The sequence below is a fragment of the Panthera pardus genome, unplaced genomic scaffold (assembly GCF_024362965.1).
Source record: "Panthera pardus isolate Hobbes unplaced genomic scaffold, ASM2436296v1 HiC_scaffold_12, whole genome shotgun sequence".
NCBI lineage: Eukaryota > Metazoa > Chordata > Mammalia > Carnivora > Felidae > Panthera > Panthera pardus.
The window spans coordinates 84,494,299-84,514,818 of NW_026526677.1; the positions used below are offsets into that span (position 1 = coordinate 84,494,299).

Genomic DNA, 20,520 nt, shown 5'->3' on the forward strand with positions numbered 1-20,520 from the left:
GGTTTTTTTTTAAAGCTTTTATAAATGAGGTTTAACAAATACCAACTTCTAGGTGTGTTAGTACAAGTCTCTATGTACAGCAACAGCCACACCAAAGGCCACAACAGCCTTGTAGAGGCTTCGAGTTTTCAGTCGCATTCACATTTTAAAAACACATGAATGTTCCTTTTCGGCTTACATTTTTACGTTAGGCAACTACTTCCCAGACTCCATACTCGCTTCTGTCAGACCCAGGTCACATGGCACTAGGATAGGAGGTTTTAGGGTCATAAGAAGGGAGACGATAAGGCTGCCCTATCACTATGACAACCAAGATGGCAGTCAAAGTGTTGCTTCCCAGAGAACGGGGACACTATCCCTTTCCACCAAATAGGGGTGAAGATGAAGGGACAGTCTTAAGTCTAAGCATTCAAGACCCAAATGGAAAAGAAGATGGGTACCATTAAGCAATTAAGAGTTGCCCACCGCTTCTGCCAAACACCCCATGGTAAAGTATTCACATAACTTACAAAAGAAAAGTCAACATAAGTCTCAAGTATTCAATTAAAAAAAAAAAAAAAAAACCCAAAGTAGAAAAAATTAAGACACTGAAGTTTAATACCAAGATGACTACATCTTTCCACACAAAAACCATCCTTTAAGCACACAGTGGAACTGGGGGGTGCTCCTCTGAGCAGCTCCTTCTTCAAACCTCTTCACATTGTGAGTTTAACACAGCAACATATCTGAGGCGAAGAACATCTGCTCTTGAAGAACAAAGGCTTTATAACGATGTTTCTAATGTCCCACACACAGTGAGCTGCAGTGGCTTGGGTAGAAAAAGACTTTAAAATCAAAATCAGAAAATGGCCTTGATTCAGGCATTTCACTTTTCTCACCATCAGGCTTTCTGCCCTGGCTGCACTACCCAACCGGCTTCAAAAGGCTGGCCTCTCTGCCGCCACATAATGGTTTATTGTGAAGCAAGACGCAACCTGCGGTGTCTGTGCTTTCTTCATGGCAAAGAGCAATAGTGGAATTCATTTTCTTAAAAAACATTATTGTAGTTGATTTCAGAACTGCCTTTGGCCCTGGACAGTCTTAGGAACTACACAAATAAGTAAAATGAATTTTAAAACCAAACAGCAGCCGCTGCTTTGTTTTCATGAGCCATCCACAACCAAATAGAGCTCTGTCACAGGGGACCCAAAGGTTGGGATGACACATGGAGGACACCTACCCTTCCTGAAGTGTACACCTTAGAACTGTCCAACACAGTAAAGCTAACATAGAGCCACTGTCTGAGCATTAAAGATGGCAGTGCGCATGCTGGCCAGCCTTCATGTTAGTAGCCAGTATTTAGAGTGGGGCACAAGACTCAAGTCCAGGGATTGGCTGACATTTCACATGTATGTCTAAGCAGTTCTGGGTGGTCTTTGGGCACAGGTAGTTTGAGTGAAGAGGCCATTCAAAGCTAACCTTAGAGCTCCTTATGTCTTTAGGAGAGATGCAAACAGATACTAACATTATTCAACTGGAATTTTTTCTTTTAAGGTTTCCTAAGTAACAATGATCTGATGTATAGCCAACATTAAGTTCTCTTGTGAAAAATGCTGATACTTATGTGGAAAAAAGGAATGTTCCAATAAGCCTCCTTGAGAGGATTTCTTGGGTCAAAATACTCTTTAATCATTGATATCTTCCAATTTAACACTAGTAGTTTGGAACTCCTACCTTAAGTTGAAATTTTTAAAAAAATAGGTTATTTAACACTGTACTGACAACATATTTACAGTTTAAATAGAAATTTTCTTTTCAATAACCAAAATACATCTTTAGCAAAAATTTAGAATGTAAAATTTTATAAAATACCCATAGAAAAGCAGAACATGATTTTAGTACCATTTCAGATTTCACCTAAAATGAAGGTTTTCTTTAAATACTGAACATCCAACACATCCACCCCACCCCCCAAAGGGCAAGCAGGGTTCCTACAGGTGAGAAGATCCCTTCTTCCAACAAACAATATATCTTCCTGATCTGAGCTGTTTTAATAAAATTCCAAAGAGATTTTCCAAGATGGACACTAAAATACTGATCAATAGAACCTTTAAGAACAATGAGTACAGTGCTGACTGTGGGCCACTATGAAACAAGGTCATTGCATAAAATGCCACTTTTCTGGACTGACTGGTTCAAACTCCAGCTGCAAGGTTTCACGGTGGGTCATGCTCTCAAGTCCTGCAGTACTGGTGCTATGTGGCTGCCCTGTGGCCCCTCTCATGGGGCTCACCCTAGCTGATGTCAGTGAGTGGCAAATACACTGCCTTCAGAGGCCCATGGTGCCCAGCCCAGCTTCTGTGAGCAAGAGCCTCACAGTGACCCTAACACTCAGGTGGGAACAAGGCCAGAAATAGACTGGGAATCAGCCTCAGTGAAATAGAATTTTTTTCCTTATGATGACTGGGCCCAGCTGGAGGAAACTTCTTTTATTTATGTGGCTTGTTAAAAAGTAAGAAAGGAGTAGCAGTCAACTTTGGCCAAATAAAAAGCTTTTGCGCAAGTGTGTAGCTCTGTCCAAGTGCACTTGGCCCCGGGCTGTTCTTGATAGGAGTTTCTGGTGGAGGTATTTGCGTGTGCTCCCTCAGCCACACCGTCAGATCTCAGATCACAAATGATGACTTGTGTCTGAAGTCGCCCTGCAAGGCCAGCACAGGGTTAGACAAGGCTATCCTCTACCAACCAAGGGGCCCGAGGAGGACAGGAAGAAGAACAGAGGAAGTCAGGTCTAATCACGGTTTTCCTGAAGAAGAAACTTAAGGCAAAACAAATCAAATGAAACCATTCTTCAAATGTAACATCTACTAGAGCCTGAGAACTATGATGGCAGAGTGTATAAAATATTATATCGGGAGAGTTTCCAAGAAGGAATGTCATTTTCCTGCTTGAAGACCCCCCTTTCTAGGTTCTGAAAGTCCTTTCCTTACCTCTTCCTCTGTCCTGACATAGTTAACTCCATCTGACTTCCCCGGACTCTTGTAACTGAAATACGAGAGAAAGGACTTCAGTGACTACTGATTTTTCATAGGATGCCAACTTAAACTTTGGTTTTGTCACTTAAGACAGAAGACAGGCTCACCTTTCACCATTCTGCTTATTATTGATGAAGTAACCCCGTCTGTATGCACAGCAGATGCCTACTGTTATCAGGGCCAATACAGCAAGCACCACCAGGATCCCCCCAATAATGCCACCAATGTTCAGGTCATCTGGAGAAAGATGGATGGAGGGAAGAGAGAATACACACTATCTGGTCTTATAAAAGCCCCTGACCCCGCTGTGCCTCCCTCCTTTATCCTTCCACATCGCCGCCCTGCCCCCTCATGCCCACCCCAGCCAGCAGAGTGAGAGCACTTAAAACTCTTTCTAGCCCATTAACAAATAGGACCCCATACTCCTGATCTCACTTGTAAAACTACTGAGACCTCCACAGTTGAAATGCTATTATACTTAATCCTGTATTAAAAGGGGCTTAGCGTTGTAAAAAAGGCTTTAAAATCCTTGGGGTGCCTGGGTGGCTCAGTCGGTTAAGCGTCCGACTTTGGCTCAGGCCATGATCTCATGGTTTGTGGGTTCAAGCCCCGCATTGGGCTCTGTGCTGACAGCTCAGAGCCTGGAGCCTGCTTTGTGTGTCTCCCTCTTTCTCTGCCCCTCCTGCTTGTGCTCTGTCTCTAAAAAATAAATAAATGTAAAAATTTTTTTAAAAATTGAAAAAAAAATCCTCTGGTTAAATCCCTGAAAATATTATTAATGGAGGAAATGGTTTCACTATAAAGACAGAATAAGGTGCCAGGAATCTCAAAGAAGAAAAAGTTCCTAATTTCCAGGGATTCCCTTGCTGTGGATTATTTGGAGGAAGAGAACTAGTTTCACACAGTACTTAAAGGTAAAAATATGAGGCAGGAACGTGACCTTTCACCAGCAGCTGCCTGGCCTCATATCTATAAGCCCTCTTAGAGGAAACCCCTTGATCCCCTCCTCTTCCCATTTCTATATACAGGGCAAAGATACTCAGTCCCTGTCAGCTGGGGCACTGGGGGTGTTTCCTTCATGCAAATAAAAATGCAATGGAAAACATAATGGAAAACAACTTGGAAGTTGTTAAAATTCTCCTTTATCTCAGTGCAGTGATTTCAAATGTGAGTGTGCATTTAAAAATTGAAATTCTGACTTTAAAACATCCAATTCCCAACCTCTATCACTAGAGATTCAATAGGTTTGGGGCAAAGCCCAGGAATCTTCCTCCTGCCCTGGAGCAGTTTCCCAAATTTGACAGATGACAAGAATCACCTGGAATGTTTTACACACAGACATTTCCACAGACACTCCCCTGGGGACTGAGTCCATATGCCTGGGGTGAGGCCTTGGAATCTGTATGTGCAAGTGCACTCAAATGATTCTCATGATCAGGCAAGTCTGGAAAACACTGCTCTGGGGTCAGTTATACCCAGGAAGGAAGGAGGTGTGCCCCATCCTGCCCCCAACACCACCCCTTCAGAACCAGTACCCTAGAGACAGCATCATCACAGAATAGGGTAAAGTTACTGGGGCTAAAACTCTGGGTTTCAGCTTATAACAAAATGGTTATAACTGGATAAACTGCTGGAGACCTTACACAATGTTATGTTTTGATAATCCTATCAATAACCAAAGAAATGGAGTTTATTTGAAAAGTGACATGATTAGCTACGTTCCCAACACCAGAAGACTCCTGAAGGTCTATTTTGAGGAGATAAACATATTGCAAGTACCCACTTCTTAGTCATTTAGCTGTTACTCAGAACTCTCTCATCTTTCCTTTCAATGTCCCCTAATGGGTTTTGGTGAATCCAGTCATCTCCAGAAGAAAGCTGACCTATGGCACAATAGTTGTCTAAACTGATGGCCTAATATTAAATTAAAAATGTTCTATCCACTTGCCAGTCTTCAGATGAAATATTTTCAAAAAATAACTCACAGACTTCCATCATCTGCTCCTCACATCTGGCTGAGCCTGCATCATTGGAAGCAATGCAGTAATACTGCCCAGAGTCTTCCTTGTGAACAGCACTGAAAACCTGTTTCCGGAAATCACAAGTAAACCACGAGACTAATCAACAGGGTGCACCTCTGGAGACAGAAGAGAAGATACTGCCATGCTTCTCCCCCACCAAGCTGCTAAGTTCAGAACATAGTAAAATGTCTATTTGCTCTTAGTTTCCTTTTGGTTTCCTGGTCAGTGTCCAGGTTCTTCCCCGATAATTTTTTCCCAAGTCTTGCCCAAGAGCTCCTGAACAATGAGATCCCATTAGGTTTCTGGAGACATCAAAGCCTAATAACATTCAGAATGCAATGTGAGCTTTACTTTTATTCAGGGAAAGGGACTCTCTGATAATGACTGTTTCTCAGGCAACACTTGGGCAATACAAATACAGAGGATCCTAGTATAACCTGCTTGTGGCTACATTAGATACACCACAGATCAGGAGATGTAGCTGTGGTAAAAGCTCGGTGAGATGCTGCTGAGGGCAATTCTGTCTTCTGCACATGACCAATCTTACTTCGTCTCTCCCCCCACCCACTTCCCACCACCACCACTAGGTCATTTTGAAGAAAATTCTAGACACATTTTATCCATAAATACTTCAGTATGCATCTCTGAAAGACAAGAGCTTCTTAACATTGTAACAATACCATGATCGTACCTAAAGCAACTAACAATTCCTTAATCAAATATCCAGCCAGTAATCCAATTTCCCTGATTGTCTCATGATTTTTATAATTGGTTATTCATATCAGGACCCTAACATCATCCACCCATTACATTTGTTTACTATCCCTTCATAATCACATAATCACACTTTATTCTCCAGGTTTCCCTTTATTTTATCCCCTTAGAACTTGTTTATAGAAAGAAGGGGAGGTTCATTTTTCCCACAGAATCTCCAACATTATGGGTTTTTAGCTCCTGTGTTATAAAGCTCATCGTCTCTCTCAATAAGTGCTCTTTCCACAATAGGAATCCCTTCCCCAATAAAGACGTTTCTATCCTCACCTCTGAGAAGAGATCTTACCAGAGTGCCTGTTTCAGAGTTTAAGAGAAAAGAGGAGTTTCGAAATCTGGGATTGGCTCTGGAATCTGTGGGCAGCGGCACGTCATTGCGATACCAGCTGTAGTGAGGCCGGGGGAAGCCCTCACTCTCCTGGCACTGCAGCGTGGCTGTCTTGCCCACGGGTACAGCCTTTGGTACTCTGCACACAGGAGGTACCGGCTTCACTGTGGGAGAAACACAGGTTGGGGTTTAAAATCAGCAACATGGCTTCTTATCAAAGCCCACAATAAATCTCCAAAACCAGGAAAACCAGCCAGGAGATTCCTGCACCACTGCCATCCCCACATCCTGCCTGCAGGCTCTGATCTGCCACTGCATCTGCCTCACAGCTCACCCCCCACATATAGTCCCACAAAGCATTTTTAATGCCTCCATCTCCCTGAGGAGCACCTCCTACAGCTGGTGGAGGGGAGTGGCAGGAGTTCCACTTCCCTTCTCACCTTCCACCCTGACTCAGTCCAAGCTCTGCAAGTCCTGCAATACCCCCTGGGATGTAGCTCTAGAAAGAAAGAAAGAAAGAGCTGATCTTTATTCTTTTTTCCCCTTCCCCAATCCTTTTTTTTTTTTTTTTTAATAGACAGACTCATGAGGCCTGAAAGGGAGAACATGTTTTAACTTCATGTGAGTTACTACCTTGCACAGTTAACTCAATGACAATCTCATCAATTTCTTTGCGGTCATTTCGAGCAACCACTTCACAGCGATAAAGGGCTGAGTCTGTCCGGGTTACATTCCAGATCCTTAAAGACGTTTTACCCAATAATTCTGCACGACCTGCCAAATCTCCTATAGAAAAGAGGAAACAGAACACACACAAAAAACTGTTTAAAAACATTTTGGGGGTAGCATGGGTGGCTCAGTCAGTTAAGCATCTGACTCTTGATTTTGGCTCAGGTCAGGATCTCATGGTTGGCAGTTCGAGCCCCATGTCCGGCTCTGTGCTGACAGTGTGGAGCCTGCTTGGATTCTCTCTCTCCCTCTCTCTCCACCCCTCCCCCACTTGCTCTCAATCTCTCAATATAAATAAAAAGATAAAAACTTTAAAAAATAAAAATAAAAAGTAAGAACATCTTTGCCACTTAAAGAAGGTGGCTTCTGGAGCCAGCATTTAATGCCTCAATTAGGAGATTTCAGACTGGATTTTGTTTCTGCTCCTCTACAACAGAGATGAACTGAGGACACTGAGCAGCAAAATAGTACCTGGTGTGTAAGAGGACTCATTACATGTGTCTTTGTTGTTAAAGCAGGGACCTCATTTCCTCTTCATCATTCCCAGCCAGGATTCCCCATTTAAAGAGAAAAAAATCAAACAAACAACATTAAAAAACAACCAGTATTCATAAATGGTGGTGGGATAACTGGATATCCACATGCCAGAGAATGAGATTGGACCCCTACCTCACACCATACACAACAAAGACCTTTCTGTAAGAGTTAACAGTATGACTCTTAGGAAAAAAACATCGACATAAATCATCATGACCTGGGATTAAGCAATGATTTCTTAGAAATGGTACCAAAACCATAAGGATAAAAAAAGTTACATTGGCCTTCACTGGACTTTCATAAAAAATTTAAACATTTCTGTGCTTCAAAGGACACATGCAAATTTTGAAAAGACAACCCACTGAATTGGAGAAAGTATTTACAAATCATGAATCTGACAAAGGGCTAGTATCCAGAATATATAAAGAATTTGCAACTCAAAAATAATTAGACAAATAACCTAGTTAAAAATGGACGAAGGATTTGAGTAGACATTTCTCCAAAGAAAATATACAAATGTCCACTAAGAACATGAAAAGATGCTCGAAATCATTAGTCACCACAATGAGATACCACTTCACGCCCACATAGGGCAGAACTGAAAAGATGAACAATTACAAGTGTTAGTGAGGATGTGGGGAAATAGACTGCTAAAGGGATGTAAAATGGTGTAGCCACTTTGGAATAGAGTTTGGCAAGTTCTTAAAAACAACAACGACAACAACAACTATACATGCAACTACCATATTACCTAGCAATTATACTTTTGGTCATTTATCTTCCCCAAATGAAAACTTATATTTACACAAAAACCATTATGTCTACATGAATACCCACAGCAGCATTATTGATAATAGCCAAAAACTGGAAACAACCCAAATGTACATCAATGATAAATGGATTTTAAAAAGTGGCCTACTTACAATGGAATATTCTTCCATATAAAAAGGAATGCAGTAGTGACACATGCTACAATGTGGATGAACCTTGAAAACAATATGCTAAGTCAAAGAAGTCACAAAGGACCACACACTGTAAGACTCCATTTCTATGAAGTGTCCACAACAGGCAAATCCACAGAGACAAAGGAGATTACTGGCTGCCAGGAGGAGGGGATAAAGGGGAGGGGAGTAACTGCTAATAAACATGTAGTTTCTCTGGAGGCTGGTGAAGGTGTTCTGGAATTTGATGGTGGTGAGAGATATATATCTTTGTTGAATATACTAACAACTACTGAAGTATACACTTTAAAAGTATGAGTTTTATACTATACAAATTGTATCTTAATTTTTAAAACATTTAAAGCACAAAAAGATGGTAACTCTTTCAAAGAAGCATGAAGAACCTAAAGAATGACAAATAAGGGAAGGAGTTAGGAGGAAAATGACACAAACATAGAAACTAATTATTACTAAACCTGCTGAATGGTGGCAAGAACAGGAAGGATTTACCATAATATAATAAAAACAGCAAAATGCTTATTGCAAAGGATGAACATTCCAAAGGTATTTTCTTATAGGAAGGTTTGTTATTCAGCAGCCCTCAGTAGAGGATTAGAATTTCAACAATTTAAGAAATTAGTAAATAAAAATCTATCAAAGATATGGGTGTGTGTGTGTGTGTGTGTGTGTGTGTGTGTGTGTATTATTGAGAATATTATTCAACCATAAAAAAGAATGAGATTTTGCCATTTGTGACAACATGGATGGGCCTACAGGGTATTATGCTAAGTGAAGTGAGGTCAGACAGAGAAAGACAAGTACCATATGATTTCACTTACATGTGGAATCTAAAAAACAAAACAATAGAAAAAAAACAAACAGATTAATAAATACAGAGAACAAACTGGTGGTTGCTGGAGGGGAAGAGGGTGAGGTGAAGGGAATTAAGAGGCACAAAATTCTAGTTATAAAATAAGTAAGTCACAGAGATAAAAAGTACAACATAGGGAATATCATCAGTGATATTGTAGTCATGTACAGCGACTACACTTTTTGCAGTGAGCCTGAGTCAGGTACAGATTTGTCTAATCACTAGGCTGTATATTTGAACCTAATAGAACACTGTATTTCACCCATACTTCAATAATAAAATTTTTAAAGATCTATCAGGATCTTTTTAGCACAGACCTGAACTGAGGCAAGAGGAGAGACCAAGCAGATTCAAGTTTTCCTCCAGCCTTCATATTTTGTGTGTAAATACCTTCCCCCTCCCTCTGGCTAAGAGTGTTTAATTCCCAGAAACAGAAGTGCTTTAAGAAAATTCCTACTTGGTTTTTCTGATGATCACCAGTGCGTGTACAGGGTTTATCAGCAGCAGCCTAAGTTGCCAGAGAAAATGGACTTGTTTTCTGGGAAAAATATTTCCATCTCTTCAAAATTAAGAGGTGGGGGAGACACTGGTGAGGGAAAAAATGATATTTAAAAGCCTATCACTCCTGATGATATTGGGGACCCAAAGCAGGAAGACTGAGATTAGGCTGTTTCCACAAAATCTCCATTCTCCTCTGAAGCCTCAACTAGCAGGTTCTCTGACAACTCCGAAGCCAGCCTTTAGAAGTTGCTGCATTTGTCCCTCATGTCTACCATGTCCCTCCTGTCAGAGTGAAGGGAAGGTCCCATGGTATTCATCTGTAATTCCTCCTTCTCCCTCCCTTGCCACAGCCAGCCCTTAGCAACCCCTCCTCATCTCTCTCTACACTGCCTTGACCTTAGCTCAGGCCATTAGCAACTCCCTTCTGCAATATGCAAAAAATTCAGAATTAGCACTTCTGCTCTGAGTTTCCCTCTCCAATCTCTTCTCTACAAGGCAGGCAAGTCAGTCTTCCTGAAGTGTAAATGAAATCATGACACTTTCCTCCTAAAAATCTTTATGGACCCTCATTCTTGCCTGGCCCTGGCATGCCTTCCCAGCTGTGGAGAATCCCTCCTCTCTCCCCTCCCTAAGTCCCAGCTATGGTGGAGAACTTGCAGTTTCCCTGAGCCAAGCTGCTTTTTGCTTCCACATCTTTATATACAACACTCTTTCTTGCCCAACACCTTTATCCACCCCTCTTCACCAGCCCCTCACTGGTTACCCAGCTTCATCACCTTGTCTAGATGTCACTTCTGGGAAGCCTTCCCCACCACCCACCCTGCCCCTACTTCATGCAACCCGAGAACACCCTATGCTGACCTCTGTTCTAGCAAACGCTTTCTCAACATGGGAAGTGTGGCACATAGTAGGTGCTCAGTAAATACTTGTCTCCCTGCTGCTCCACGTGATCTTTCTGATTAACTCATGCAGCTTGTATCACAAATGTCATGGACTGTGATAAGAGGATGGCCTAACAAAATGTTCACTCTGATACTCCAACAGGATGGGCAGACAGACTTAAATCCTCACTAAAGAGGTGATACTTGTTAAAGCTGGATGACAGGGATGGGGAGGTTCAATACACTATTCTCATTACTTTTCTACGTTTGAGTTTTCTATAAGTGAAACAAACAAAAAAAGAAACCAATCCTTGCTACAGATGCAGGACCAGTCAGAGGAAAGTCTCTGGCCACAAGTACATGCCTGGACCTTGTGGACAAAGGAAGGGATTAGAGGGCCATACCCTGGATTCTGTTGTCAAAAAAAACATATGCAGTTCGGTCATCTTGAATTTTCTTCCATTCAATCCTGGGGTCATTTGTCTGTGAATCCGTAATGATACAAGAGAGTTCCACACCTAATGAGCAGAAGAAGAAGAAGAAGAAAAGAACTCTCAGAGGATGTGAAACAATTTTACAATCATTTGTGTACCCAGACCCTGCAAGTTATCACAAATTTTAGAGACGTCTTTCATGCAGGTTACAAATCTACCTATCTCCAGGATCCAAGTGACCTTAACAAAAGATAAATTTTAGCCAGAAAAATAATACATATGATTAGCAAGGACTTTTACTAAATAGAATACACATTCCCCCTTAATACTCTGCTTATATACATGAAAATTCTTTGTGGTATACGTATAAAGCCAGAGCAGAAATCGGATTTTAGCCCATGTAGAAGCTGCAGAGTTCCCTGTTGGCCTGCTGAAGCAGTGTTGTACTGACCCACCTGTACACCAAATGCACTGCCAAGGGGCCACCCACCTGAACATCTCTGGCACTACAGTGTGTGTGTTTGTCCTCAGTTGGTTGTAAGACTACCAAGTGTCCGTTAGATGGCGCCTATTCTCCTAGTGGTCTCTCCCTTGTACTTACTTTCAAATTCTTGTACCACTGGGGTTCGGTTGCTGGATTTGAGATTCACAGCCCCAATCAAGCAACCTGAAGGAAAAAAAATAAAGTAAAATCAGAGACGACATAACTCTAAAATAGCAGAGAACTCTCCAACTGAGCTCAGATTTTTCCCTTCTAAATAGGCTACAATCACTTACCACAGAGGATAGAAAAATATTATATTCCAAAACAAAATCTCTTAGATAGAGCAAGTTGCTTTCTCAGTCTGACCTCACTGGAATGAACTGAGAGAAGAGTCCTAAGAATTCATTTTCTTTCTTAGTTCCATAACAAAATGGCCTTGGGGCTTTAAAGACTCTTCCTTTAAGAATTTTCTTTTTGCTCAGAGTCATTATTAATCCTGTCAACATCCTTCATCCAGACCCACCCGGGTCTTCTTGTCACTCCTGCCTCCTGCAACTCTCCTCCCCTCTAAGGCTTCCTACCCGGCAACAGCACTCTTGGTGGATTTGATATGGCACAGACTCACGGCCAGGTGCTCTCCCCTTCAGGATGGCACGACACTCTCTGGTATGGCCCAACCAGCTAAGAGACCACCGTGCAATATTAACCATGCAACCCAGTGATTCCCATCCATTAAAAAGTTTTCACTAGTTTTTAGTAAAATGAGAAAAATAATAAAGTAATTTTCATGAAGCTAAGTTGAATGAAGCCACTGATGAAATCAGGATATACCAACTGCGTGGTAATCCCTTTCAAACTAGCTTTGACTCTCTATGTGTTTCAACAAACATTAAAATTAGTTTATTGTGGGGCGCCTGGGTGGCTCAGTCAGTTAAACGTCCGACATCAGCTCAGGTCACGATCTCGTGGTCCGTGAGTTCGAGCCCCGCGTCGGGCTCTGGGCTGATGGCTCAGAGCCTGGAGCCTGCTTCCGATTCTGTGTCTCCCTCTCTCTCTGTCCTTCCCCCATTCATGCTCTGTCTCTGTCTCAAAAATAAATAAACGTTAAAAAAAAATTTTTTTTTTAAAAAACTAGTTTATTGTGGTCTCAAAATGTCTTACTAATTTTCTTGGAGAAGATCAAGTAGTAGACTGACCACTCACAAAATGTCATTCTTCAGCTACCTGGCCTCTAGAAAAATATGCATTCCCCAAAGAAGGCCTTCATATATAAAACCCTCATTAATGGGGTGCCTAGCCGGCTCAGTCGGTGGAACATGCAACTCTTGATCTTGGGGTTGTAAGTTCAAAACCCCATGTTGAGTGTAGAGATTACTTAAAAATAAAATCTTTTAAAAAAAAATCCTCATTAAGGTCTCTGGTTCTTAGCTTACTTACTATCCCAGATAAAGAAAATGTGCAAAGATGTGTACTCTAAGCTGCTTTTTTTCTAACACCTTGAATCATTAGGTGGGATGAAGGTCACAACAATCTATTCTTTTCCCATTTTTAATCATATTTAATGGTTCAGTTTCATGCATAGTTCCAAGTATACATTTGATCCTTTCTTATTTAGTAAGACTTCATTAGTTATAGCAAAAGCCATTAAAAAAAAACTAAAAGGGATAAAAATCAGAAATATAATATGTACACCTGAGTTGCTATTAGTATCTAAAACAATGATTTCTATAAAAGGTTGTTGAACCAGGACAAGTAAAGATAATTTGATTTTGTTTTGGTTAGCCACGGGCTATTCCTTTTGGAAACCAGAAATATACCCTGTGTATCTGCAGCAATTTCTACATCTCCTTTAGTCTGAAAACTCCCAGTGACCCACTGATAAAGAGTAATAAATGATGCTCTGAATATCTACCAAGGACACACATGTTCCTTCTAAGGAAATGACCATAGACAGTTCTTTCAGTATGATCACCATAGTTTAGATGATGAGAAAATAAGACTCTGGTTACAAAGAACTATGACAAGTAATCAGCTTCCAACTGAGAGGCCATCTAAGGAGCCTTTGAGGTAACTCATGAGAGCTTTGTCCAACTGGATAATAAATAATTGGACAACCCAACTTGACCCTTTCCTGCTGAGAGAAATTAAGAATGAATTAGAGAGTGCATAGTCACCCAAGAAACTGAGTGGAAGTAGAGTGAAAGATTAGCTATCAAAATGGTGGAAACACTACAGTTGGTAACAAATGAACTGGAAGACAAAGAGGTACCACTGAAGTTACTCTAGTGTCTGCAACAATGTCAAATTTTCATGAAGGCCAACTGAGACACATTCTTTACAATAAGCCTCTAGAGTGAAATAAGCCAATTTGTTTCTTACCACCTAAAAGAAGCTAAAGGAACATGCCCCAGATAATGGAAATAATCACCTCTTTAATCCCTCTACTCTGCAGCAAAGAAGTGAGTGCTCTATACTCCTTAATAAAGGCTTGGTCTGACCCTCTACTGCCCAACGACCCTGGGTAAGTTTTCACAGACAGCTGCTTGTGCCAGTCCTGGATGTCCCAAGAAAATTCAACAACAGAGGACCACTACAAGCAAGTGAAGTTCTAGCCCAAGTGATGATTCACGACAGCTGGGCCCAGGGTGTGAGGTGGTCCCACTGAGAGTCCGCCCTCAAAATTCTCCTTCCATTCTTAAACAAGTCTTAAATTTACAAGTATTCTATACCGCCTCATTTACCCATCCTCACTAACCCAGATCCCTACTTTAAAATACAGATGACCCTTGAACAACATGGGTTTGAACTGCACAGATCCATTTTTAGGTGGGTTTTTAAGAGTGGACAGCAAAAGCCACATAGGATTTATTGACAACTGCCCACCCTAGTCTCCACAGAAGAATCGAAGAGACTGGCACAGAAGTTGCACCTGCTGCCCTCTGAGAACCCAGGCAGGGATGCCCACAGAGGCCATCTGCAGCCCCGGACCCCTGGTACTAGATAGGGCTGCAGGTCACCCCATGTGCCAACAGGGTGGTCCAGTGGAACGCCCAGGGCTGGCAGGCAGGAGGAACTGGGCTGGAGCGGAAGAACATGCCCAGAGGGCTCTGGGCTGCACTGGAGCTGCCGTTGGTCCCTCCTGGCCCAGCACTGATGCATCCTGGCAGCCTCCCAGAGGCCACAGCTGCTGCTAGCTATAGCCAGCCATATACTCCAGGCAGCTGGGGCAGCTATATGGCACCTCCAGGACACTCCCAGTGCCTGTGGGCTGCCCAGCCGCTGCCAATGCTGAGCAGAGACCACCAAGCTAAGGAACAGTGTCACCCCAGAGCCAGGCTCACTGCTGCCACCCTCTGTCCCAGCCCCTGCCAGCCCACTTATGGAAGATGTTTTAAATACACATACAGTACTGTAAGTGTACTTTATCTTATGGTTTTAACATTTTCTTTTCTCCAGCTTACTTTATTGTAATAATACAGCATATAATACAATCAACATAACAAAATTTGTGTTAAACGACTGTGTATGTTATAGGTAAGGCTTCTGTCAACAGTAGGCTATTAATAGTTAAGTTTTGGTGGAGTCAAAAGTTCTAGGATTTTCAACTGCAGGGGCGGGGCACCTCTTAGCCCCTTGTTCTTCAAGGGCTAACTGTATAGCAATACCGTGTGTAAAAGAACAGTGCTGTGAGGGCTGGAACAAACCCAACTCTTGAAGGTATCACAGTGACTCAGCTGGAACACTATCCCCACCTGAGGGTAAGACTCTGACAGAACCAGTAGAAATGGGGTCTGGAAGCCAGCCCTGAAGTTTAATTTTGCACATACCTAACTCCAGTACTAGCAGAATACCCACACAGTGATTGCATTACTTAAGACTGAACAAAGGGTTTTTTGAAAGGAGAAAAAGGGGGAAAGTCTGTGATAGCATCTACCACATGTTGTCCCTATTTATTTTCTTTTTTTTTTTTTTTTTTTTTTTAATTTTTTTAACGTTTATTTATTTTTGGGACAGAGAGAGACAGAGCATGAACGGGGGAGGGGCAGAGAGAGAGGGAGACACAGAATCAGAAGCAGGCTCCAAGCTCTGAGCCATCAGCCCAGAGCCCGACGCGGGGCTCGAACTCACGGACCGCGAGATCGTGACCTGAGCCGAAGTCGGACGCTCAACCGACTGAGCCACCCAGGCGCCCCCCTATTTATTTTCTTACCTATCTTGGCTTGTCTATCAGACTCTAAGCTTTTTAGGATAATCCATTGATTCAGCAATTTTTACTTAGCACCTATTGTGTGCCAGATCCTGGCCTAAACATTACCCATGATTACATGAATAAAGCAAATAAAAATCTATGTTCTCATGGAGCTCACACTCTAGTTTAAAGAACAAGTTTCAGGGATGCCTGGGTGGCTCAGTCGGTTAAGCATCCGACTTCGGCTCAGGTCATGATCTCATAGTTTGTGAGTTCGAGCCCTGCGTCGGGCTCTGTGCTGACAGCTCAGAGCCTGGAGCCTGCTTCAGATTCTGTCTCCCTCTCTCTACCCCTCCCCTGCTTACACTCTCTCTCTCTTAAAAATAAAATAAACATTAAAAAAATTTTAAAAGAACAAGTATCATGTTTCTTCATCTTTACATCTTCAATTCCATGACTGAATGATATTTAGTAGGTAACTGAAAAGTGTTTGCTGAATAAATCAAAGTGCATTTTTTGTATTCTATATTGTATTTCCTTGACTTGAGCTTTCCAAAGCATCATTTAGTTGAATTCCATTTTCTCACAGAGCTATAATGTGGGCACTCTCTTCTTCATCCTGCCTAGAAACATATTATTGAATCTTGGACTTAGGATCTAAGATAGGTGTAGTTGTCTGTTTCTATTCAAAACCTCTTAACCAAATTTAAGACTCTCTTCTAGAGGCAGGTATGGTAAGTCTCAAATATATTATGGTTTCAGTATGTGGTCATTAAAATTCAGTATAACTTTTACCCACATTTTCCCATTGGTCATATCTTACATAATTCCCCACAATATCAAAACCAAAAACTGACATGTGTAGAATAAATGTGTATGGTTCTATGTCACTTTATCACATGTGAAGATTCCTATAAACACCACTGCAATTAAGATACAGCACTATTCCATCATCACAAAGATCTCCCTCATGCTACCCTTTTCGATCACATCTACTCCCAACACCATCTGTTACCCCTAGCAACCACTAATCTGGTTCTATCTCCATAATTCTGTCATTTAGAGATATATAATATATATAAATGGAAATATATCATAGATGATCTTTTGAGATTGACTTTTTTTCATTCAGCATAATGCCCTTTTGAATCCAACTTGGGTACAATGATAGTTCATTTCTTTCCATTGCTCAGTAGTATTCCATAGCATGGAATACTAAATACCACTGTTTAACCACTCATCTGTTACAAGATACCTAGGTGGTTTCCACTTTGGGGCTATTGCAAATAAAACTACTGTGAATATATGTATACAGCTTTTTCTATAAACACGTTTCCTTTTCTCTGGAATAAATACCCAAGAGTACAAGTGCTCCACTGTATGTTGCTGCATGGTCAGTTTTTTTAAGAAACTGACAAACTGTTGCACTCCCCCTACTTTCCTTTCTGATTTTAGTAATTCAAACCTTCTTTTTTCCTTAGTCAATCTAATTAAACTTTGCCAATTCTGTTTAGCTCTTCAAAGAAGATACTTTTATTTTCATTTATTTTCTATTGTTTTTCTAATTTTCTTTTTTATTAATTTCTGCTCTAATCTTTATAATTTCCTATGTTCTGCTAGTTTGGGGTTTAGTTTATTCTCCTTTTCCCAGTTCCTTAAGGTGTAACATTGTTATTGATTTTATACCTTTATTTTTTGAAATCTGAAGTATTCTAGCCTTTAGTACTTCTTTCTCTGAATCCCATAAATTTGGGTATGTTTTCATTTATCTCAAGGTTTGCTTTGTAACTTCTTTGATCCACTGGTTAAGGTGTGTTAATTTCCATGTATTTGTGAATTTCCTAGTTTCTTTCAGTTACTTCTTTCTAGTTTCATTCCATTGTGATTAGAAAAGATACTTCATATGTTTTTTTTTTAATTAATACTTTTTTGGCTTAACATATGGTCAATCCTAGAGAATATTCCACGTGTACTTGTGACAAATGTGTATTCTGCTGTTATTGAGTGCAGTGCTCTGTATATGTCCATTAGGTCCCATTGGTTCATAACGTTGTTCAAGTCCTAAATTTCCTTATTGATCTTCTATCTTGTCTATCCATTACTGAAAGTGGACATTGAAATTTCCAATTATTATTGTAAAAATATTTCTCCCTCAATCCTGTCAATTTTTGCTTCATATGTTATGAGGCTCAGACGTCTGATGTACACATTTGTAATTATTATATCTTCTTGATCAACTTATCTTTTTACCAATATAAACTGGCATTCTTTGTCTCTCGTAACAGTTTTTTTTTTTTTTTTTTTAAGAGTCCAGTGAGGCATTTTATTTGTATGAACGTATTACATCCCTAGAAAAAGAATCCCAGGATTTTCCCTCCTGTGTGTTTTCGTCTTGCTTCTTCATGGTCCATGATGCCAGCTGAGGTTGTCAGTACAATGAAACCAAACTGGCGGGATGGGAGCAGATTATTCTGCCATTTTTCTAGATCTTTGAGTTGTACATCAAACCTGGGGCTGATCACTCCACACTTGTTTAACCTGCCTGTGAGGTTCACAACAATTTTCCCAGCTCTGTGATCATCGATGATTTCAAATTCGCCAATGTAACCATGCTTCATCATCACAGTCAGAAATCGCACGATGACTTTGGAGCATGGCCTAATAAGAACCTGGCGTTTGCCTCTCTTTTCAGCATTGTTAATGCTCTTGAGAGCATCTGCCAGGACATTCATGCGCACCATTATGGCGGCGCGGAAAGATGGCGGAAAGACTCGTAACAGTTTTTGACTTAAATTCTATTTTATCTTTTGGTTACTATTTGCACAGAATATCTTTTCCCATCCTTTTAGCCCATTTGTGTTTAGATCTAAAGTGAATGTCTTATACACAGCATGTAGCTAGATCACTTATTTAGCCTTTCTGCCAATCTATGCCTTTGATAGAGAGTTTAATCCACTTACATTTAAAATTTTTTTTTTAATGTTTATTTATTTTTGAGACAGAGAGAGACAGCATGAACAAGGGAGGGTCCGAGAGAGAGGGAGACACAGAATCCGAAGCAGGCTCCAGGCTCTGAGCTGTCAGCACAGAGCCCGATCCAGGGCTCGAACTCACAGACTGTGAGATCATGACCTGAGCCGAATTCGGAGGCTCAGCCGACTGAGCCACCCAGGAGCCCCTTAATCCACTTACATTTAAAGTAATAATGAACTTATTTCTATTTTGCTACTTGCTTTCTGTATGTATCATTTTTTGCCTCTCATTTTCTCCATTACTGTTTTCTTTAGTGTTTTCTGGGGAGTGACACATTTTGACTGCCTTCTCATTTTCTTTAGTGTAAACTCTGTAGATATCTTCTTTGTAGTTATCATAAGGTTTATCGTAACATTCTAAAATTATAACAAATTTGAGTTGATACCAACCTAATTTCAATTATACACAAAAACTCTATTCTGTCCTTTCCTTTATATTATTAATGACACAAATCACATCTTTACATGCTGTGTGCCTTATATATAACATATATTTGTAATTACTTTTATGCATTTATCTTTTAAATTCTGTAGAAAATAAAAAGTGCACTGACAAACCAAAATTATGGTAATACTAGCTTTTTTTTAATATGAAATTTATTGTCAAATTGGTTTCCATACAACACCCAGTGCTCCTCCCAACAGGTGCCCTCCTCAATGCCCATCACCCACCCTCCTCTCCCTCCCACTCCCCATCAACCCTCAGTTTATTCTCAGTTTTTAAGAGTCTCTTATGGTTTGGCTCCCTCTCTCTTTTTTTTTTCCTTCCCCTCCCCCATGGTCTTCTGTTAAGTTTCTCAGGATCTACATAAGAGTGAAAACATATGGTATCTGTCTTTCTCTGTATGACTGATTTCACTTAGTATAACACTCTCCAAAGACTAGCTTTTATATTTGTGTAATTATCTCTACCAGAGATCTTTATATCTTCATATGGCTTTGAGTTACTGTCTAGAGTTCTTTTGTTTCAATCTGAAGGATTTCCCTTAACATTTTTATGTAGAGGAGGTAATGAACTCCCTCCCACAGCTTTTGTTTTTCTGAAAATGTCTTAATTTCTCCCTCATTTATGAAGGTCAGTTTTGCCAGATATAAAAATTTCAGTTTGCATGTTTTCTTTTTTCTATCAGCACATTAAATATTACGCCATCCCACTGTCTTCTGGCCTCCAACACTTCTAATGAGACATCAGCTGATAACTTTATTAATGGTCTCCCTAGTGATAATTCACTTCTCTCTTGCTGCTTTTAAGATTCTCTTTTTGTCTCTGGCTTTTGACAGTTTGATTACAATGTGTCTCAAGATGAGTCCCCTTGAGCTTACCCTACTTGGAGTTCATTGATCTTCATGGATTTGTAGATTCATGCCTTTCATCAAAATGGGGAAGTTTTCAGCCACTAATTTTTCAAATAATCATTCTGCCCCTTTTTATCTCTCTTCTTCTGAGACTCCCATAAAGCACATGTTGGTTAGCTTGACAGTGTCCCACAAGTCCCTTCGGCTCTGTTATGGGCTGAAGTGTGTGTCCCCCACCCCCCAACACACCCCAAGATTCATATTTTGAAGCCGCAGCCCCCAGTACCTTGGAATATGACTAGATGTGGAGACAGAGCCCTTAAAAAGATGAGAAGTTAAACTGAGGCTACTAGGAGTCCAAATCCAATCTGACTAGTGTCTTAAATAAATAGAAAATCAGGATACATAGAATGATGTGTATGCACAGAGGAAAGACCACGTGAGGACACAGCAAGATGGTGGCCATCTGCACACCAAGGAGAAGCCTCAGAAGG

General features: G+C 40.8%; 2 protein-coding genes across 3 annotated transcripts in view; both read right to left on the bottom strand.

Annotated features, from left to right (window-relative positions):
- Positions 1-579: 579 nt before the first annotated feature.
- Positions 580-20,520, bottom strand: part of JAM3 (junctional adhesion molecule 3) — a 123,024-nt gene continuing 103,083 nt past the window's right edge. For both annotated transcript variants that reach the window (XM_019421456.2, XM_053900242.1), the window contains 8 exons: positions 11,627-11,692; positions 10,996-11,109; positions 6,765-6,917; positions 6,093-6,295; positions 4,997-5,096; positions 3,119-3,248; positions 2,967-3,021; positions 580-2,678 (listed from right to left, as the gene is read on the bottom strand). In XM_019421456.2, the coding sequence (XP_019277001.1) occupies positions 2,643-2,678; positions 2,967-3,021; positions 3,119-3,248; positions 4,997-5,096; positions 6,093-6,295; positions 6,765-6,917; positions 10,996-11,109; positions 11,627-11,692 (857 nt within the window). In that variant the 3' untranslated portion in view covers positions 580-2,642. The remainder of the gene's footprint in view (positions 2,679-2,966; positions 3,022-3,118; positions 3,249-4,996; positions 5,097-6,092; positions 6,296-6,764; positions 6,918-10,995; positions 11,110-11,626; positions 11,693-20,520) is intronic.
- On the bottom strand, positions 18,008-18,483 carry LOC109250403 (40S ribosomal protein S15a). The gene has a single exon (XM_019421457.2). The coding sequence runs from the start codon at positions 18,437-18,439 to the stop codon at positions 18,047-18,049; it is 393 nt and encodes a 130-aa protein (XP_019277002.1). The 5' UTR covers positions 18,440-18,483; the 3' UTR covers positions 18,008-18,046.

Coding starts and splice junctions, on each gene's coding strand:
- LOC109250403 (XM_019421457.2), bottom strand. CDS start 18,439: ATGGTGCGCATGAATGTCCTGGCAGATGCTCTCAAGAGCATTAACAAT.